Source organism: Myodes glareolus, chromosome 9 (genome assembly GCF_982192425.1).
Source record: "Myodes glareolus chromosome 9, mMyoGla1.1, whole genome shotgun sequence".
Taxonomy (NCBI): Eukaryota; Metazoa; Chordata; class Mammalia; order Rodentia; family Cricetidae; genus Myodes; species Myodes glareolus.
Genome location: NC_142034.1, coordinates 72,840,131 through 72,862,517, shown reverse-complemented (window position 1 = coordinate 72,862,517; position 22,387 = coordinate 72,840,131). Strand labels below are relative to the sequence as shown.

At 41.8% G+C, this 22,387-nt stretch overlaps 2 protein-coding genes across 2 annotated transcripts in view; both read right to left on the bottom strand.

The window, feature by feature from the left end:
* Positions 1–1,421: 1,421 nt before the first annotated feature.
* Positions 1,422–5,518, bottom strand: LOC125402721 (trafficking protein particle complex subunit 2-like). The gene is made up of 2 exons (XM_048437614.2): positions 5,364–5,518; positions 1,422–2,154 (listed from the first exon to the last, which is right to left on the bottom strand). Exon 2 carries the CDS (start codon positions 2,116–2,118, stop codon positions 1,696–1,698), a length of 423 nt encoding a protein of 140 aa, XP_048293571.1. The 5' UTR covers positions 2,119–2,154; positions 5,364–5,518; the 3' UTR covers positions 1,422–1,695.
* A 3,452-nt stretch (positions 5,519–8,970) lies between these two features.
* Sec24a (SEC24 homolog A, COPII component) overlaps positions 8,971–22,387 on the bottom strand; it is a 64,249-nt gene continuing 50,832 nt past the window's right edge. Inside the window, exons 19-23 of the mRNA XM_048437615.3 lie at positions 21,572–21,709; positions 18,797–18,901; positions 18,489–18,581; positions 13,711–13,814; positions 8,971–11,926 (exon numbers count right to left, since the gene is read on the bottom strand). Of these exons, the coding sequence (XP_048293572.3) occupies positions 11,812–11,926; positions 13,711–13,814; positions 18,489–18,581; positions 18,797–18,901; positions 21,572–21,709 (555 nt within the window). The 3' untranslated portion in view covers positions 8,971–11,811. The remainder of the gene's footprint in view (positions 11,927–13,710; positions 13,815–18,488; positions 18,582–18,796; positions 18,902–21,571; positions 21,710–22,387) is intronic.

The window sequence follows — 22,387 nt, the reverse complement described above, 5'->3', positions numbered from 1 at the left end:
GCACAATCAGAAATGGGAAGGAGCTGCCTCAACCTGACCAAGAGGGGCTGTGTACGGGCCTGGAGAATGTGGTGCCCAGGCAGCTGAGGTGTCAGGTTAACCGGATACCTACTTTAACTGCTGTGGTCATCTTCAGTGGAGTGCAGGTGACTCAGTGGGTCAGGAAGGGCCATGGTGGGTGCTCAGGACTGCCTGACTCTTCATCTTGCTTTGTTTTTCTTCCTTGTGGATTTTTGTGGTGTGTTTATGCAAGACAAGCTATCTGTGGCTTTTGACTAGGGGACGCAGAGTAGATCCAGATTCTGCTCAGTCTTTGCCTTGCTTGGGGCCTGTGCATCACCAAGTCTCAGCTTTGCTTCTGGGAAGGAGATTGTAAGCATCTGCCTGGTGTGTCCTGGCAGCCTTCACGCCACCCACTGTGATGCTCCACACACATTATGCCCTAGTAGCAGTTAAGATGACAGCAAACATGGGACTAAACTTAGGCCAACATGTGGTGTGTACACCTCTCACCTCCGAGCCATAGAAGACTTCATTCAGTTCAGGGCCTTGTCAGTTTGGCAGCAGAAACTCTCCACCAAGACACCAAATCCTTGCAGAGGTGCTTGAGCCTCAGAGTTCTGAAGGACTGTGGTTCACTCAGATAAACTGTATTTTTCTTTTTTTAGAGGGGGGTTGCTACCGGTTTCTAGCGTTTCATGTTTATGAGCCATCATGTAGGTGCTGGGACTCAAACCCAGGCCCTCTTATAGAGCAGCAAGTGCTCTAATCCCTGAGCCACCCTCCCCCCACCCCACTTTTTTTTGGAGGCAGGATCTCACTATGTAGCCAGGCAAGAAAACCACTGGCTTCTGCATGCTCTCTCTCTCTCTCTCTCTCTCTCTCTCTCTCTCTCTCTCTCTCTCTCTCTCTCTCTCTCTCTCTCTCGTTTGTTTTTTTTAAAAACAGGGCTTCTCTATAGCTTTGAAGCCTGTCCTGGAACTCACAGAGATGGCCTGCCTCTGCCTCCCAGAGTGCTGGGATTAAAGGTGTGTGCCACCAAGAGCTTTATAAAATGATGTCACTTCACCACGCAGTTATGGTTCACACTTTTAATCCCAGGCACAGGCAGCTGAATATATCTCAGTCAGTTGGTTCAAGCCCAGCCTGGTCTACAGAGTAAGTTCCAGGACAAACAAGACTACACAAAGAAACCCTGTCTCAGGGGTAGAGAGAAAAGATAATGTTATCTCGGTAAAGGGTCAGAGAGTGGCTTAGTGGTTTGGCACAACCCAGGTTTGATTGCCAACACCCACATGAGTGGCTCATAACCATCAGCAGGTCTAGTTCCAGGGGATCCCATGCCCTCCTCTGATCCCTCAGGCACCAGTCATGAAGATGGTGTGTATTTGGGTGCAGGACAAACATTCATACACATAAAATAAATTTAAATTCTTTTTTAATTATCTTAATTAGTAAAGATATAGACTTATTCTTAATTTTTGAAATAAAATATTTTAAACTACCGATAACTGCTTACAAGCAAATGCTAATGCCGATAACTAACATGAAAAAAATGAGATTTTTAAATATACAAGAAATTTCATTATATACGAATAAGCTGAGACATGTGAAGTTTGCCAGGCATTTTATCCAGCTACTTACAATGCATACAAACCTGAGCATACCCCACTGTGATTCTTAAGTTTTCTGCATTTAGTTTAAAAGATGTTTCTTTCCAAGAAACTGAACTTTCCTTTCAAATGCACTTGAGCGAATAGGAGAATTGGGCTCATAAAAGGGGTTCATGGCAAACCTGATGTACAAGTCATAGACATCAGTGAAGAAGTTCTTGATGCCGTCTTCCTGCCGCATGTCGTGAAGCATGATGAATCGCATGTGCCCAGCAGTGACAAACGCCGACACGAACCACTCATTGAATTTGTCCACGGTTTTCAAGTACATGTTGTTGGAGAGCCACATGTTTTCGTCCACCAGGTCCAGAGCGGCGTGCGCTATGAACTGGTTCAGATGGCGATGCTCATCTTTGGGTTCTGCTTTCCCAGCTGGCAAAAATTCCATTTCAAAAACTGGATTATCATGGTGGCCAACAATTACAAAGTAGAAGCTTCCAGACATTGTCTTCTGTATCTGTACGGCTCCTGTAGTAAGATGCTAGCAACAGAAACACCCAGTCAATGCATGAACATTTTTATTTTGTTTTATTTATTTTTGAGACCAGGTTAGCCTTGAAACCTCAATCCTTCTACCTTCGTCTGCTAAGCGCTGGTATTATAGGCATTAGCTACCACCCCTAGCTCTATTTATTAAAATTTCAGCCCCCCAACCAGTTTAATCTGATACCTCTACTATACACTAAATTTGCATATGTATTTCCTTTATCTTTTGGTTTTTGTAATTTTTTTAAGAAGTATACAATTCAGATCTAGTAGTTTTTTTTTTTTTTTAAAAAAAAGGTTTATTTAGGGGCTGGAGAGATGGCTCAGAGGTGAAGAGCGCTGGCTGCTCTTCCAGAGGTCCTGAGTTCAATTCCAGCAACTACATGGTGGCTCACAACCATCTGTAATGGGGTCTGGTGCCCTCTTCTGGCAGAACACTGTATACTTAATAAATAAATAAATAAGATCTTTAAAAAAAAAAAAGATTTATTTATTTATTATGTGTACAGTATTCTCAGTATTCTGTCTGCATGTATGCCTGCAGGCCAGAAGAGGGCACCAGATCTCATTTTTGATGGTTGTGAGCCACCATTTGGTTGCTGGGAATTGAACTCAGAACCTTTGGAAGAGCAGGCAGTGCTTTTAACTGCTGAGCCATCTCTCCAGTCCAGATTTTGTAATTTTTATGAAACAAACAGAAGGCTGCTTATTATCTAGATTATTTCAATAGGTTCAGAAAATAAATTTGACAAAACCCGCCAGGTGGTGGTGGCACATATTTAATGTCAGCACACAGGAGGCAGGGGCAGACAGACTTCTGTGAGTTTGAGGCTAGCCTGGTCTACAGAGCAAGTTCTAGGACAGGTTCCAAAGCTTCAGAGAAACCCTGTCTCAAAAAAAAACAAAAAAACAAAAAAACAAAAAAAAAAACCCAAAAGCAAAAGCAAACAAAACAAAACAAAAAATTGACAAAAACCTACCATCTTCCCATTGATTAAAAACAAAAGACTAGCTGGGCAGCAGTGGCACACACTTTTAATCCCAGCACCTGGGAGGCAGAGGTAGGTGGAGTTCCAGGACAGCCACAGCCACACAGAGAGACCCTGTCTCAAAAGAAACAAAACAAAAAACCCAAGAAAAATACAAAGAGAAGGGAATCTCCTTAACCTGAAAAAAGTATATCACCATCAATAAATCCAAAAGTAATTTTACAAATAATGGTCACAGTGCAGGGCAGCGGTAGCTCACACCTGAAATCCCAGGTGGGGAGATGGGGCAGGAGGACTGTCAGGAATTTGAGGTCACTTGGGCTACACCGCCAGTTGCAGCCAGCCTGGGCTATAGTCTGAGGTGCTGACTGCAAAAACAAAACCCAAATAGTTCACACAAACAAACAAAACTACAAGCTAAAAGCCTTCTTCCTAAAATCAGAAACAAGGCAGAATCAGGCCTTGGCCCTTTGGCTAAGATCAAGTTTAGGAACTCGGGGAGAGTGCCCCCCTTTGCCACTTCTATATAGCCCTCTCCTGGTGACACTGTAGACGTGCGTTCAGCAAGGTCACAGGACACAAGATCAAGCAGCTGAATTTCTCTAGACCGACAACTACTCCAAGAGTGCTGAAGGAACAGGACAAGGGAAACACCTGCGGGGCTGGACAGAAGGCCCAGTGGTTAAGAACACTGGTTGCTCTCGCAGAGTCCCAAGGTTTCCACTGAAAATCACTGAAGAATTAAGGACTCTCACCCATTCTTGAAAAGGTACAGGCAAAGAATGGCTGCTGGTTTGGGGAGTCACTTTCTTCAGTGGTGAAGCCACTGTTGTCTGTTCCAGTAAATAACCTGCAATCCATGCTCATACAAACAGTCTGTGGGTCTCGTGTGTGTGTGTGTGTGTGTATGTGAGAGAGAGAGAGAGAGAAAGAGAGAAAGAGAGAGAGAGAGAGAAAGAGAGAGAGAGAGGGGTCAAAGAGGTCAGTGTGTAAAGGTACTTGCCATATATGCATGATGACCCAAGTTCAATTCTAGAACCCACATAAAGGTAGAAGCCAAGTTTGGCTTGGTGGCAAAACCTGAACTTCAGGAGGCAGAGGCAAAATGATCTCTTACAGGACAGCTAAAGTTACATAGAGGAACCTTGACCTTCTCAAAAAAAAAAAAAAAAAAGAGAGAGAGAGAGAAAAGACTGAAACAGGAAACTGACCCCACAAAGTTGTCCTCTGACCTTCACACATGTATAGGCACACTAATGTACTGAATACAAACACAATTAATAGTAATTTAAAGAATGTAAAGATATGAAAATAAAAGGGAACTTATTGGGACAGGGTTCAATGGGAGTGGGATGAGAGGGGAGCGAGGTGTGTTGAAAGCACATTGTACACATGTATGAAATTGTCAAAGGATAATAATTCTAAATAATGGAATGTCATCCATGTTTATGGATTAAAGATGGCAATGCCTATTGGCCTATAAACTCACTGTTGTTTCTTTCAAATATCATCAAACTTATTTTTGAACTTTCTACACAATTGTAGAAGTTATGACAGAGTGGTACTGGCCTAAATTAAGACATATTGCCAGGCGGTGGTGGCTGGCGCACGCCTTTAATTCCAGCACTGGGAGGCAGAAGCAGGCAAATCTCTGTGAGTTAGAGGCCAGTTTGGTCTACAAGAGCGAGTTCCAGGTCAGGGCTGTCTCGAAAAACAAAAACAACAACAACAAAAAATGGACAGGAATCCACTAAATAACCCCGCACATTTTGCCATTTGATTTACTATTTACTTTTTTTTTTTTTTTTTTTTTTGGAGACAAGGTGTTACGTAGTCCAGACTGGCCTCAAAGTATCAGAAGGTGGCTTTGAATTCCTTGCCCTTCTGCCTCTCTCTTTCCAGTGCTGGGATTATCCACTATGCCCATCTTAATTTTTTTTTTTAACTTTTTATTTCCGGACCAAAGCTTCGGTGCTAGGCAAGAGCTCTGCCACTGAGCCACACCCCATCCTAGGTAAAAGCAAGTCCGAGCCCATGAGAACGATTAAGATGTCTTCCCGGCCTCCCAGACAACCTCCACTCTCCCACTCTCCAGCTCCGGACTTTGTTTTGCGACAGGGTCTTGCTGTCCCACAGACTGGCTTCGAACTTGCGGCGCTGGGATGACGGGCGAGCGCCACTCTGTCCAGAGTGGGGTTCTGACAACTATAAATACCTCACATCAGTCGCCTTCCCTCTAGTTCAGGAGTAGTCGTGGTTCCGGCGTCGACGGGGACAAACGACCATTACCTAAACTTCACGTCCACCTCCCGGGAGAACCCCGCCCACCGCAGGAGGAGGCGGTGGCCGAGCATGCGCACACGGTCGCGCCTGTCAGCGAGCGCCTGAACGGCCCCGCCCTGGCGGCCATCTTGACTCAGAAAGTGACAGGAGACTGAACATGCTCACTAGAGTGCCAAGGACAAGGTTCCCGGGCGCCATCTTCGATCTGGGTGTCTCGGTCGACCGCGCATGCGTTCATGTGTCACCGGTCAAAGCCGCGCGCGAAATTTGGCCGCCATCTTGGGTTAGGGCATGGTAGGGTCCGCACCCTACCTTGTCCGGTTCTTACAGCACTCCTTTTTATTACACGAATACATGTTGCTGTTGTCACCGATGTTCGCTTGGAGGCGTAGAGGACCGGCGCGTGCCGTGAGCGGTGGGACAGACATGCCAAGCGAGGCACAGCCTGAGACTACATCGGTGCCAGAAACCAAAATGGAGGTCGCAGCGCCAGGCTCCTGTGTGCAGTCTGTGGCCTTATTCGTGGGCAGAAATGCGTAATAGGTGGAAGTTGGTTTAGGGAGTAATGCCGCCGGAGTTTGTGTTTCGTGTAGATTTTCACCTCATACTCGGCTTTTTCAAGTGTCTGCCTAATTTTTCACAGGTTTTCCTTATGTACATATTCCAGAAGAGACTTTCCTGGTGACGGCACTCTGTAACCCCAGAAGCTGCTTTTGCTAAAAAGCATTGACTTCTCTTTTGGGGACAAAAGGGTGATTAAAGATGAAGCTTGGCATTTCTGCTTTCATTTTGTGTGTACTGAAAACAATAATCTAGGTGTCCCATAAAGGAACAAATGAACAAAGCAAGTAGCTCTGCACGGGGCTTTTCGGTTTGTAAAAAGTGGTGTTTGGATCCAAACCGGGGCAGGAGGTTCACTTGGTTAACAGGTGAAGACTATGTCTTTTCCTCATTGGCTGGGGTCCCACCCTCGTGATTGGTTATTTTTTAAAACTAACCAAAGAAAAGAGATAAAGCATTGTGCTCCAGGCAGCAGAGAATTCTGGAAGGAGAAAGGATGTGTTTAGTTTGTGTAAAAAATAAATAAATAAATAAAAATTACCAGGTGGGGTAGGTTTATGGAGTATTGACCTTTGCTAGAAAAGCATCAGCACCTCACAGTCTCCTTCGCTTTGGGTTAGAGACTTGCCCACTTCTGTCTAGGCAGAGTGCTTATCTACCTGTTTCATGCCCTTCAAACTTGAAGGCACAAAAAAGGCATTGTCTTAAACCTCTGGTTACCTTGGTCAGGATGGAAGTGAGGGGGAAAATAATTGACAGTTCCCTCTACAAGGCTTTAAGTATCATTTGTGGGGTTTTTATGTTCTTTTTTTTTTTTTTTGGCTTGTTTTTGTTTGTTTTGTGTTTGTAGACAAGGTTTCTCTGCACAGCCCTGGCTAGCCTGTAACTGCCTCTGTAGACCAGGCTGGTTTCAAACTCAGAGATCCACCTGCCTCTGTCCCCAGAGTGCTGTGTGTGCCACTACCACCTGGCTTCAGGTATCATCTGACCCATATAAATATGAACATGTCAGCTCTGAGCAAGCTGCTCACAGATTTACATTAGTGAGCCCTTGACAGCTGTTTCCACCTCCGGTTCAGAAAACGTTATTATCTCTGTGCGAGCATAGTTAGGTGTCTTATGTTCATTTGTGGGAGCACTTTCGGGTGTGGGTACTTGTGTGGAGGCCGGAAGCTGAAGTCGCATCAGCCTTTGTTGCTGCTCCCCTGGGTTTCTGAGGCAGTCTCCCTATGTATCCCTGACCAGCTTTAAATTTACTATCATGCTTAGCTTGAGAATCTTATGGAAAGTTTTACAATAAGTATACTCGAGATATTCAGAAATAAGTGGATTATATGCATTAAAAACACATGATTGAGCTGGTGTCACATGCCTTTGATGCCAGAACTTGGGAGGAAGAAGCAGGTGGATCTCTGTAAGTTCAAGACCAGCCTTGTTAGTGGTGGTTGGGATCGGGTATTTCCAGGTACTTTACCTCTTGTCCAAATAATGGAAAAATAAGTCTTCATACAATTCACAAAAATTGTAAGGTAGCTTTATTCAAAGCAAAGCAGTAAACAGTTTAGAAAGGAATACCCTGTCAAGATGGATAGTGGCCACAGACTGAGGTACTGCAGGGCCAGGTTACTGTTAGGGGCTTTCTTTAATGGAGTTTAAGAAGAGTAGTTAGGGGTTCTGGAGAGATGGCTCAGAGGTTAAAAGCATTGCCTGCTCTTCCGAAGGTCCTGAGTTCAATTCCCAACAACCACATGGTGGCTCACAACAATCTGTAATGGGGTCTGGTGCCCTCTTCTGGCCTGCAGGCATACGCACAGACAGAATATTGTAAATATAATAAATAAATAAATACTAAAAAAAGAGTAGTTAATAGGTATTAACTGGCATAGTTTGGGTGGCTCTGTTTGATAATTAGGTCAATAGTCATGTCCCTCATTAAGATGCATGACTTTATCATGTGTGTGCTCAGTAATGCATAGGCCAAAAAGGTAAACTGGGCTTCTCCCTGCAAGTTTAAGTTTACCGTATTGTACATGCTCCCCAGACCATTTCAGGACAGATCAGTCATTAGATTTTAACTTCTGCCCCACATTTATTTGTGTGTGGAGGTCAGAGACAACCTTTTGGAGTCATTTGTCCCAGGGATCGACCTTAGGTCTTCAGCGTGGCAGTAAGCATGTTTCCTCCCAAGCTATCTCTCCAGCCCTTGTCTGCTCTTTATACACATTGCTTCCAGTATATTGGGGATATATTTGAAAAGAAACTAAATCTGATTATTGTTAGGGTAGGAGAAACTTAAGGTACACATGTTGCCCAGTGCAGTTGGGGTATGAGGTTGCTAGGTCCATTTTTTTTAATATTTATTTATTATGTATACAATATTCTGTGTGTACGTCTGCAGGCCAGAAGAGGGCACCAGACCTCATTACAGATGGTTGTGAGCCACCATGTGGTTGCTGGGATTTGAACTCAGGACCATTGGAAGAGCAGGCAATGCTCTTAACCACTGAGCCATCTCTCCAGCCCCTGCTAGGTCCATTTTTGAGAGATTTGAGTAAAGAAAATAGGCTGCCAAAGTGCATCACAAGAAGGAGTGTGCACCACCCAGTTCAAGGAGATACCATGTTACTTAACTATTTCTTTGCTTGCCTGCCTCAAAACAAAAAAATTCTCCAAATAGAAAAACTATTTGAAAAGAAGATAGCTAGGGACTTTGTGGGGTTGGGGAACAAGGATCTTATGGTTAAAGTCGGCAGCTAAAGAGCAAGCAGGATAATCATTGAAACAATGAGCCCAGAGGAATAAAACTGTACAGCATTAAGGATAAAAACACAATAAAGTGGGCAGTGGTGGTGCACGCCTTTAATCCCAGTACTCGGGAGACAGAGGCAGGTGGTTTCTGTGAGTTAAAGGCCAGCCCGGTCTACAGAGCAAGTTCCTGGCTGAGGCCACCAATCCAGACTATAAATAACCAGCCACTGTTTATAAGCTCTTTTAATTAACTTTATTGAATATCAGATTCATAAGTCAGCACAGATCAGACGACTGTTCGCATGGGTTACAAATGACTTTTTTTAAAAAACAGGAATAAACCAGTGAAAATTACAGTCTGTGAAAAGGAAGACAAATCTTGTTTAACATTTCAGAGAAGTGAGACGAACACAACACATTGAAGATCAATACTTATTTTTGATTCGCGAACAACGACTTAATGTTACAATATTATACACTACTTTACAAAATTAAATTTTCTATGTAAGGATTGTGTTTCTAATAGTTAAAACTGTGAAATCACATTTGGTGGTCCCCTAGATAACAGCTGTTATGCATCTTTGATTAGAGTTTAAACCTTTTATTCTAATTATTGCAAACAGTCTATTAGACTCAATACATTACATTAAATTAAAACATATGCAAGCTAAAACAAATGGTACTGCTTGAGTGAATATTAGTATGTCAGACTTAGAGAAACATTATTTTAAAAATTCTAGAAATTAGAAAAATAGAGTACTTTTTATGGTAGAACTGCCATGCTCAGATTTATATATCAAGATTGCCCTTGTCTGTTACTTTAGTAGTTGTAGATCTGTAGAAAATTCAAGGATCTTTCATAATTTACAACTACAATAAAAAAAATATGGCATAGTGTAAATATCAGTTGTTTTACATCAGGAAGTAATACAGGATGGTAGTACGGGTAGTGTCTTACTGCCAAAACAAAACAACTAACTAAAAAACACATTCAATATCGCAAAAAATAACTATATCAATATCCCACAAAGGTTCATTCTCTTATCTGGAGAATGAAAATCATGAACCCTAAATAGTTATGTTTTTATGACTGTTATAAAATTACTCTGGATTGCACGTTACATAATATCTAAAATAAAATTCAAATTTGTGAAACATAATAACCAAGCAGAAGCTAGCTAGTAAGGGTCAGACGCACTCACTCAAGGACTGAGGCACAAGGGAGGTTTCCCTAGGAGCACAACGTTTCCTCTGGGAGATTCCTTACTACGAAGAAAGAACCTACAAATGCCAACATTTAAAACCACATTAAGAAGAAAACTAGTTCATTTAGAGGAACATCAGTACATAATGACTGTTTCTTAAAAAGGGGAAATTATATATATTTAATGGGTTATAGTTTGAAAAGTGCTTCCCAATAAATGAAGCAGCTTTCAAGAGAAATTCAGTTCAGTGTGCTATGTGTACACTGAAACAAAATAATTTTTCTTTTCCTTTTTTTTTTGGAGACAAAATTTGGCTGGTCTGGCACTTGCTATATAGCCCAGGCTAGCAATTCTCTGGCCTTGGCCACGCAAGGACCAGTTAGGGATAATGTACCATCATGTCTGGGTTGGGATAAACAAGACCCTTAACACTGTATTCTCATGAAGCACAGTTATTCTGAAGCAGCTGGCAGACAGTAGTTGTGTACTCCAGGGACCTGCTGCTTCCTTTCCCAGGAGTTAAGTTAGCCCATGGGGGTGTCAACCTGAAAGTTACAAGTTTATTGGTGATCACGTGAGACTGAGATTGTCAACACATTTCTAATCTATGAAAACATAAAACAAAAATCTCTTCATTAAGTATTACACACAAACATCATTGAAGAAGTTCACACAAGACAAGATGAACCTGTGAAAACTGAACTAAACTTTTAAAAAACATCACAGCACTTTAAATACACATGGATAATTTACCTATATGTAAACAAAAGTCACCTGATAGTTTGACTGTAATAGTTCTCTCACTGAATCAAAACAAGCAGTCCTTAGAGCATGTTCAGAAATCAAGTTTCTTTTATAACTTTAACATGATGGATTTGTAGTCTTATTATCTACCAACGCCAAGAGCAGCATTCATACTTTAGCAGATTTTAATATCCCAGAATATACGAGTGGCTTCCAATTATTAAACTCCTTGGAGAAATATTTATTCACTCTGAGGTCACATTTACTGAGCCTTTAGCTTCTTTCACTCTTATTTTACCAAAATACCACTTTAATGTTTTACCAGTCACAGCAGAAATGTACCAAACAAAATCCCATGCACAGAATCAAGATAACCCTAATTTCCCAGCTCCTATTATCATTGCCAGTCCTGATATGTTTATGAATTCAGCTCTAATTCTATTAATGGCAGAATAAAACAGCAGAAAACCACCTAGTTACAGTTTTCATCTCAAATTAAAGTGACTTTGTTCAAGTAGAGAGAATACTGACAGACTTTAAAGCTTGACGATTACTTTCTCTTCTTTCCAAGCAAGGCCAGAGCTAGTTTCCTCCAGTTTCTGTTAACATGATCCTTTTCCTTCCTTAAAAAAAGGGTGGGGCAAAAATGTAAAGAGAATGATTCTAGCTTTTCTACAGTCGATTTTCCAATTTAAAAAATCATTATTGGTAGGTTTGAAACTTCCCTGCAACACTTAGCTTTGTGAGGTTTTTAAATGTAGCAGCCAAAAACTCAGAAAAATAAAAAAAATGAGAACTAGAAATGCAGAACACAGAAGTCTTTATTTTATAAAATGTACTTTGCCTCTGCGATATTGTCTCGTCTCAATCCGTAACAACTCAAACATAGTTGGCAGCAAAGGAAAAAAAGGCTTCCAATCTTACAGACCTCTGTTTTGATTTGAAAAATACAGTATTTTGGAGTTGCACATCCGACTCTCTGCTGTGGTCCATTATTTGCTATAGTTGTTGAAATCACAGTGAAACATCTTAATCATCACATTTGTTCACAATCTGCAGAAGGAAAGGAAGGTGCTGCATTCTCGGGAATTGCGAAGTGATTCCTCAGCAGCCCTGGTCTCTTCACTTGTTCACTTGCTGCTGTATGTGCAGGAGGAATTCATAATACGACAGTGCGGATTCCGTTCTGTCTTCTACCAGGTTCTGAAGAAAGGCTGCTTTCATTGGACTCTCCTCCCTTAGAAAGAAAAGGCAAGAATGGTTATGTGCGTTAGATGCAGAATAAACCCTGGATTTTTTTTCATAGGCTATTGATTTACTATGGTAATTAAAATAACTTTAACCATATAAATAGCTATGCCTGGGGAGCCTGGGGAGAAGGCTCAGTGGTTTAGAGCATTGCTGCTCTTAGAGAGGAACTAGGCTCACTTGGTTTTTAGTACCTACATGGTGGATCACAACTGCTTCTAAGTCCAGTTCTAGAGGATCCAATGCCCTCTTCTGACTTCCAAGGGCACCAGGTATGCACATGATACACATACATACATGTAGACAAAACACCTATGTTGTGGAATATTATTTTAACTAGGCAAAGATGTGCTACATTGGTTTATGCTGCAGAACATCACTCTAACTGTGTGAAGGGGTGGTACTTTTGTTTATGCTGCATTTTTTGACAGGATGTATGTTTAATTATGAAAAGATGTGTTGCATCTGTTTCATCTGCCTAAGGCACCTGGTTGGTCTAATGAAAAGCTGAATGGCTGATAGCTAGGCAGGAGAGGATAGGCAGTGCTGCCAGGCAGAAAGAATAAACAGAAAGAGCATGAAAGACACCACACGCTCAGGGCAAGAAGCTAGGCAGTCATCAGCCAGCCATAGAGATAGCAAGAAAGTAAGAAAAGGTAAAAAGACCCAAGACAAAGGGTAGATAAAGAGAAAAAGATAAAAGAGACAGCCAGAAATGAACTTAAGCTAGGCCAAGTATTCAAAACTAATAAGTCTCTGTGGGGCTGGCTGGGTGGCAGACCAAAAGACAAAGCCTGGTACACACACACACACACACACACACACACACACACACACACACACGTATGCATATATCTAAAAACAACAACAAAAAAAACTATGTATAGAGTTTCCTCTGAGAATATGTGGCTGATATGTAAACATCATGGTATTTAGGAAAGTTTTACATCAGGGTTAGGAGAAACTACTGGTATTTTTTTTATCAGCGAATTTATTAAAAGATTAGTTTTTTCTTCTCTCTCTCTCTTTCTCTCTCTCTCTCTCTTCCTTTCTTTATTTTTTTGGTTTTTCAAGACAGGGTTTCTCTGTGTAGCCCTGGCTGTTGGAACTTGCTTTTTAGACCGAGCTGGCTCATACTCAGAGATCTGCTTGTCTCTGCCTCCTGAGTGCTGGATGAAAGGTGTGCACCACCACACACAGTGAAAGTTTAGTAATTCTAATAATTGGTTATCATGCATAGTTGATGACTATTTATTGAATTATATTTTATTCTATATTATTTTTATTTCATTTTATCATTTATTTATTTATCTTGGTTTTCCAAGACAGGGTTTCTCTTGTAAAAGCCCTGGCTGTCCTGGAACTCTCACTCTGTGACCAGGCCTGCCTCTGGAGTAGTGGGTTAAACGTATGTCACCTCTGCCCAGCTATTTTTCTTTTTCTCTTTCTTTTTGGTTATACAGAGAAACCTTGTCTCAAAAAAAAAAAAAAAGACTATGTGTCTTTGGGCTCGAGGATGAACTTAAACTGATGATGCTCGTGCCTCAACCTCTGAAGTGCCGGGATCACAGCACGTGTCACCATGCACTGTTTTATATTGATCCTGGGGACTGAACCCAAAATATGCTATATAAGATTCCACCAACTAACTACATCCCCTGACCCTCCTATGTTCTTTTAAAAGGTTTACTTACAAATTGGGTCATATACATATTAAACATGTCCTTTTAAGGCCAGACATTCATTAATTGACACATTAAAAATCTCACTTACCTGATTACATAGAGTATTGGGAAAAATGGCCTCTGTTCTCTAAGCCACGAGATGAAAGCTATTGTTCTGGCAGATTCTGGCGTATCAAGTTCGGGAAGGTCTGTCTGTTAAACAAAGTTCCAGTTAGCGCTATTATTGTGTGGTCTAAAGCACTCTTCAGACTTTAACATTTAACAGTCTGTTGATCACCAAGTGGATAATTTAGGCTCTGAAGTAATTCTGTTTCTGCTGCAAATATGCGGCTTTGCCACTGCTACACTGAAGTAAGACGTGCTGTGCTGTGCTGCAATGCAATAAAATCCTAACTCCAGAGTTCCTCGACCCAGTGTGTGCAGTCGTGTCTAGGAAAACCTTCCAGCTCTTCATTTCAGACGGGATTTAGAATCAGCTGACTCATCAAGGTGGTTAATACTAATATGACAGTTTTCTTTCCTTTTTTTTAAGATATTTATTTATTTATTATGTATACAATATTCTGTCTGTATGTATGCCTTCAGACCAGAAGAGGGCACCAGACCTCATTACAGATGGTTGTGAGCCACCATGTGGTTCCTGGGAATTGAACTCAGGACCTTTGGAAGAGCAGGCAATGCTCCTAACTGCTGAGTCATCTCTCCAGCCACCTATGACAGTTTTCTTATTTCATTACTTAAAATGTCTACTCATCCAGTCCAGGAGTTTTGCTCAAGAACTAAAAGCTAATACCCTTGCTTTAATCTTGACATCTAAGTCTTCTTAAAGAGACGAGTCCTGAGGACTGGGAGATGAGTGACTCAGCGGGGAAAGGCACCTTCTTCCACCACGCCCAGGACCTGAGCTTGATTTGTGGGACCTGCTTGGTAGACAGTAAGAACCAACCCCCAAAACTGTTCTCTGACTCCACAATTGAGCCTTGACATGCATAGCCAATTGCAATGAAGAAATAAAATAAAAATTTAAAAATGAGTACTTTAACTGCTTCCACGAATGTGACACAGAACCCATCTGGATGAAACCTATTGGTATATAAAGTGATTAAATAAATATTTACTCTAAAGTTTGATACACACTTAACAGTAGGTACTGGAAAAATAAGTCAAATTTAACTTCATAATTTAAAATAGTATGTACTTGGTTAACTCCTATATAAGGGCACTTCAGTACTCAATATTAATCTATTAATATTAATTAATATTAATCAATATTAACTGAAACTGATCATGTTATTTGTTATATAATAAATAGTGTGGTCATACATTTACTTTTCACTCATGTGCAGCAGGTGTTTTATTTTGCCTTTGATTTTTCGAGACAAAGTTTCTCTACGTAATGGTCCTAGCTGTCCTGGAACTTGCTTTGTAGACCAGGCTGGTCTTATCCTCTGCCTCCCAAGTGCTGGGATTAAAGGCATGCATCACCACCACCTGTTGGGATTCCAGGTTTTCCCCTGCCTCTCGAGGTGTAAATCAAGGACTGTTTTGGCTAACCAGCTAAAGCTTCCTGCTAAATTCCGTGCTTGTTCTGCTCTAGCCTGGTAAAATAGCCTAGGGCTTTATATTACTTTAAAACGGTAATTTCTCAACCTGCCGGGGAGAGACCAGGCGCCAAGGTACCTCTCACCTGTCTGACACTTCCCTGCACCCCTCACCCACCTGCCTCCAGAGAAGCTCACTCGGCGTCAGCTTCCTCATCCCCCTCTGGCTGGGAGGGGTTTCCTTTACTGGGGCCAAAGGGTATTTTAACTCCGGATTAAGCTGAATAAATGGGCATTCTCCTCTGGCGAATAACTCGAACTCTCTGTGTTGTGCATCTTATGTTTAACCCCTAGGACCTTACCTAGCTCGTGGAAGGTATGGAGACTAGGTCCATACCAGGTGGGTGGTGATGCAGACCTCAGGTGCGGTGGAAATGTCCTCCACAACCACTCAACCTGTTTGTTTGTTTGTTTATTAATTATTTATAAATAATTTTTATATTTATATTTAAATATAAACAACTTATTTATTTATTAGCTCATGCAGTCTCAAAGTTAGAAATCTGCTTGCCTCTGCTGAAATTAAAGGCATGTATCACCGCCACCCAACCTGCTTGCTTATTTTATTTATTTATTTATTTATTTATTTATTTATTTATTGAAGCAGGGTTTTACTTTGTAGCTCATGCAGCCTCAAAGTTAGAAATCTGCTTGCCTCTGCTGAAATTAAAGCTGGAAACTGGAGGCCACCACATCTAGCACCACACAGCAATTTTTAAAAAACCCTGTCAAAGATCAGGAAATCACTTGCTCAAAATACAAAAACAAAAGACTGGTACATAAGCTCATTGGTAGATCTGATGCTTGCCTAGTGTGTACAAGGCTCTGGATTCAATAATCCTTCCTAAAAGAGGGGGTTGGTAGAGGAAGAGAGAGAGACAGGCAGGCACTAATCACATGTGCAGCAACATAACACTTTTTTTCCCCATTAACTAAATTCACTATTTTCTCCTCGAAAGACAATACTGATTTTTTAACTGTTAAAAAAAATTATTATTGGGCTGGAGAAGTGGCTCCAGTAAGTTAAGAGTGCTGACTATTCTGCCAGAGAATCAGGGTTTGATTTCCAGCCTCTGCAGGGTGGTTAACTGTAAAACTTTAAGACAATTCTGAAGCCATTTCTGACAACTCTCAGTCTCAGCAGTAATGCTTCCCCCTTCCCCCTGGGAACCAAGAACCTAACAATTGCCCACACACGTACTGAAATGTTGGGAATGTTCCTTGTGAATGTTCTCCAAATAGAACTCAGTTATTGAAATAGGGGCAAGATAACCCTTAGGTGTTGACTCGGTGACCGATGTTTTGACTTAGGCCCTGGGAAAGGGGCAAAGCGACCCTCAGATGTTTTCCCTTACCTCATCTGATCTGGCAGCCACTCTCCAGCCAATTATTGGTAATAGCCCTTTTGAATAAGCCAATCATAATAGTTAAAGAACAACCCCCAGACACCCCTTCCTTCTGTGGTTTTTCCCTTTAAAAATAGCCTGTACCAGACATTTGGGGTCTTCTAGCCTCCCGAATGCTGGAAGACCCTGTCATGAAAGAATTAATAAAATCTTCATGCTTTTATATCAGCTGTGATGTGAGAGATGGTCTCTTGGGGCGACTCCTCCTCGTTGGTGATTGGACACTAGGGTCTTACATAACAACTGTGTGTACTCCAGTCTCAAGAGACTGATAACCTCTTCCTGCCCCTTTGAGCATCAGGCATATACAAGGTGCATAGACACACATGCAAGCAACCCCCCAATACATTAAAATTTTTTATTATTGTGTGTATATGTGCATGATGTATGTACACATGGGGAAAATGCCACAGGGGACATGTGGAGGCCAGAGGACAACTCTGTGGATCTGGTTCTCCCATTCACCTTACATGGATTCTGGGGATCACACTCAGATCTCATTGTGCCTTGTCTAGAACACAAGAGAGCCTCCGGAGTGCCAGCACGCCCCGCTGAGAATTACCATTCTAAATACAGCTGATGATGGTGCATGTTTGTAAGTTCAGCACTTCGGAGGCTGGAATAGAAGTGCTGTAAGATTTGAGACTAGTCTGATCTACATCCTGAGTTCTAGGTGAGCCAGGGCTATGTAGTACGACCCTGACTGAAAAGAATCACCCTACCACAAGAAAACAATGTCATTCTCAGCTGAGCAGAATAGTGCACACCCATAATCCTTACAACAGGGAGGCTGAGGCCATGATTTTGGAGCGAGATTTTGGATTTTTTTGGATTACAGAGCAAGACTCATCTCAAGTTTGGTGGGTTTTGTTTTTTTTTGTTTTGAGATGGTCTCACTATGTAGTTCTGGCTGTCCTGGAACTCCCTATGTAGACCAGGTTGGCCTGGAATTCAGAGATCCTCCCCCTTCCTGAATGCTGGGATTAAAGGTGTGTGCCACCACACCCAGTCACAAGAACTACCTCAAAAACAAAACCAATGAGCATGCACCCAGGCACCTATGCTATTCCATTCTCAGAAGGAGAAATAGGTTCAACTTATTAAGCCAGGTTAGCTTGGCTTACACAACAAGTCCTGTCAAAAAACTGAGGGAAGAGGCTGGAGATTGCTCAGCTTTTACAGAGTACCTGGGTTCAATTCCTATCACCCATATGGTACTCACATCCATCTATAAGTCCAGTCCCAGGGTATCCTCCACCCTGTTCTAACCTCTATAGGCACCAGGCATGCATGTGATATACACATTTGCATACACGCAAAACATTCATACATATAAAATAAAAACAACCCTGAGGCTAACCAAATACCATTAGAAGACAAGATGAGCCAGGTGTGGTGGCTCAATAGGCAGAGGAAATGGTTCTCTGTGTTTGAGGCCAACTTGGTCTTAAATAGTGAGTTCTAGGCCAGCCAGGGCTGCATAATGAGACCCCATCTAAAAACAAACAAACAAACAAATAAATCACTCCAAACCCGACCAAACAAAAAAGACAAGATGAACCTGGCATAGTGGTGTGTGGCTGTAGTCCTACCTCCTAGAGAGGCTGAGGCATAAGGATCCCTTTGAGTCCTTGGATCATAGATAAACCTGTGCAACACTGCAAGATCCTGCCTAGAGTTATACCAAAACAAAACCATAAAATGAGCACTCACAGATGGAAGAGAGATTATCTGTGAGGATATTTACTCTTTGGGAGAAATATAGAGTATTAATTTCTGATTTGAAAATGGGTTTCATGTTTTTGTCATATTTAAAATGCCCTTTAAGTCTCCTATGATTAATAATATAAAAAGCTTACCATCTTCTGTGGAATTGATGCATAGTTTTGAACTCCCAGAACTTGGCTGAGAAAATTCTGTGCACAATTTCTTCCAACCCAAAGCATCAGTACCTGCAAACAGGAACACACTGTTCTGAGAGGTCTTAAAGGTCAAAGGGTGAGCATGCTTAGTGGGATGTACAGAGAACCGCTGCACACTGTGAGACAGGAGGCTGCGGAGGGGAGGGGGAACAATGCCAATATACAGATTAAAGAGGCAGTTGAAGTCAAGTGCTAAGGAGACTCAGCAGCACACTGAGCTCATCAGGCTGAGTAAATCCACTCACCGAGCCTGCATCCATGAGGAAAGCTCCATCTCTGCTCAACTTCTCCACTGAGAGCTGAAGAATGGGGGGCTGAGGTATGGTCCTGTCATTGATGTTGAGAGCTCCCTGAAGGAAGCAGAGAAAGGTTTTCAGATGCAGGTAACACACAGACACAATATACATATACTTTCATACGTACATGTATATTGCATGTGTTCAAGTCTAGGTGCATGGGCATGTATGTCTGTACGAGTGCACAAGTTCACAGTTGGTGTTGGGTGCCTTTTACTTTATCAAGGCAGTCTTTTGCTTAACCTAGAGCTCACCAATTCCAGATAGTATAGCTACCAGCTCATTCCAGGGATCACTGTCTCCACAGTGATGGAATTACAGGTGCCTGTCATGCCCGATTGTTGCCTTTTATGCCTGCCCTGCTTTCTATGTGGGCTCTGAACTCTGGTTCTCATGCTCCCATAATAATCATTTTATCCTTTGAGCCAAACCCGCAGCCTGGGTGCTTTTTTTTGAGAAAGGGTCTGAAATAGCCCAGGCTGGCCTCAAACTTCTTATGTAGCTGCAGATGATTTTGAATTTCTGATTGTCACCTCCTCATCTTCAATTTTGAAATTACTGGCATGTGGGGGGGCGGAAATGGAAACTTTTATAATTTAATAAAATTTACAAAAAAAAAAAAAAGAAAATCAGAATTCCATGGATAAAAATGAAGAATAAAATATTAAAACAAGCAAAAAAAAAAAAAAAAAAAAAAAAAAAAAAAGAAATTACTGGCATGTGGTACCATGCCCAGCTCTCCAGAGATACAGTTAAATGACAAATATAACTAAATGGATTTGACTTCTAAGAACTTAGACCTTAATTACATAAATCAATTATCCATAGTACAATGGATACACACACACACACACACACACACACACACACACACACATATAAAGAGAGCCACTGTGGCTCTAATAATTGAAATAAAATTCTGATCATATTTCTTTGTGTGTGTAGCCAGAAGTTAATGGCAAGTGTCTTTTCTGTTACTTTCCATCTTATTCTCTCAATGAACCCAGAGCTTGTTGACCCAGCTGGCCAGCAAGTTCCAGAGACTGTCCTGCCTCTGCTCCCTGTGCTGGTTACAGGCCCATGCTGTCATACTCTGCTCTCCCACTAGTGCTGGGAACTCACTCCGGTCCTCATGCTCCGATCCACTGCAGCATGCACTTCACCCACAAATCATCTCTCTAGCCCATTCCCATCTTCTGTTGTCTTATAGTTTATCTTTATTTTATGTTCATTGGTGTTTTGCCTGCATGTATGTATGAGGGTGTCAGAAACTCTAGAATTGGAGTTAGAGACAGTTGTGAGCTGCCATGTGGGAGCTAGGAATTGAACCTGGGTCCTCTGGAAGAGCAGCCAGTGCTCTTAAGTTGCTGAGCCATCTCTCCAGGCCTCCTTTTTTGTTTCAGACCAGATCTTTAGGGGTAAGCTGGCTGCCACCTCCCTATAGAGACAAAGATAATCTTGAACTTCTTTTCTGGTCCTCCTGCCTCCACATTCCAAGTGCTCCACATTCTGACTGTAGATATGGGCCATCACGCTGGGGTTATGTAGGGCTGAAGAGTGAATACAGGTTTTATGCATGCTGGGCAAGCATTCTACCAAATGAGTACATCCTTGGCTCTGATTTTTTAGTTTTGAGAGAACCAGGCAGGCCTGGAACACCCTTTATAGCCGGGGCTGGCCTTCAACTCCTGATCCATTTGAAATGCTAGAACTACAGATATGTGCCACCCAGTTTGAATTTTTATTGTTATTTAAAAAAATAAATTCAGTCAGAAAGTGGTGGCACACACCTTTAATCCCAGAACTCACGGAGGCAGGATCTTTCCATATAGACCAGACTGGCTTTCAACTCAGAGATCTGCCTGCTTCTACCTCTTAGTGCTGGGATTAAAGGCATTTACTACTACTCCCAGCAATTTCATTTCCTTGAATTTGACAACAAAAGTAATATAGTTTTGTATTTACTTTGAAATTTTTTGGGTTTTGTTTTCTGAGACAGGGTATGTTTCAAAGTCATGTGGCTCAAGTGATCCTCTTGCTGTAGCCTCCCAGAGTTACTGGAACTGGAGGCATAGGCCAATCAGCTAGAGCCCAGCTATCTAGAACATGAAATATTAGGGGAAATTGGCAAGGGTCTGTAAGAATCTTCTGTGCTGGCTGTCTTATGTCAACTTGGCACAGCCTAGTCCTTTGAGAAGGAATCTTAACTGAGAAAATGTCCCACTAGATTGACTTGGGGGGCATTTTTCTCAATTAGTGAGTGATATGAGAGTAGCCCACGGTGGTCTTGGGTATGTAAGAAAGCAAGCTGAGCAAACCATCAAGAGCAAGCAAGTAAACAGCACCCCTCCCTGGCCTTCCTATCAGTTCCTACCTTGAGTTCCTGCCCTAACTTCTCTGCATGATGAACTACCAACTATATGCTGAAATAAACCCTTTCCTTGCCAAGTTGCCTTTGATCATTGTGTTTTGGCACAGCAATAGAAACTGAGACACCGTCTATAATTTATCTGTAACTTATCTTTAAATCTAAAATTAGAGAATTTGTCTTAGAAAACTTAAAGTCACCATTTTCAGAAACTTCTCTAAAAATCAAAGTTTCTATATATTTACCTAGAAAAAACAAACAAACAAAGAATTAAGCAACAAATTCTCATTTCCATAGTGAATGTAATTAAGCTTAACAATGTCCAGAAGAACCCACAGAACAGGAGCTGATCTTACCTCATCTGAGAGGTTGTCAACTCTGTACAAACTGGGGTGTGTGGTGAGCATCAGGTGAACCAACGGCTGGGTTTTCACTTGGCACATGGCAAAAGTTCGTTCATCTAGACGAGCATTTGTCCCAGTCTGGAAAGACTTCTGCAATAAAACAAAAAACATGCCCCCCAATATTAAAAAAAAGACAGGACTTTGCAAATGTCAGTTGCTTAAAGATCTTCAGAAGAATTAGCAAATTTATCATGTTATCCTTTGAAAATATCTTTTTAAGAAGTCTGTATTAAATTACACTGTACCCTCACATAGAAGTCTCAAGTAATCAGATACCCAACAACAGTGAAGCTACCTGATCTCCCTGGTGTCTGCTTCCTTATCACTAAACTAGGCCCAGAACTGCCTGCACAGTGATGGTGAAGGAGCTGAGCAGCGAGGGACACTGGAGACAAGATAAAGGCACACCTGACATACAGAAAAACTCATGTAATTAAGTGCATGGTAATTAACAGCGGCTCCTTTCACAATCAGAGGAACTAAACAATGTACCAGACCCTACAACCTATACAGGTGACACGGGTGGGACAGCAGCACAGCGGCCGACTTTGTGAGACAAGTGAAGGTCTAAGGAGAGGTTTTAAAGTCTTCCAGTTGGTAGGAAGGAGTAAAAGAGGCAGGGAACAATGAACCAAATGTGAGCAGAAAGTTTCTCAAGGCAGGCTCAGGTGAACGGAGGCATTTGCTGGCACACTCAGGTAAAACACTGATTGACAGCTTTGACCTCACTTCACCTAACTCAGACTGTCACATGTCACTCATTGAAAT

What these genes read in the sequence shown, in the direction of transcription:
- LOC125402721 (XM_048437614.2), bottom strand. Translation starts at nt 2,118, where the DNA reads ATGTCTGGAAGCTTCTACTTTGTAATTGTTGGCCACCATGATAATCCA.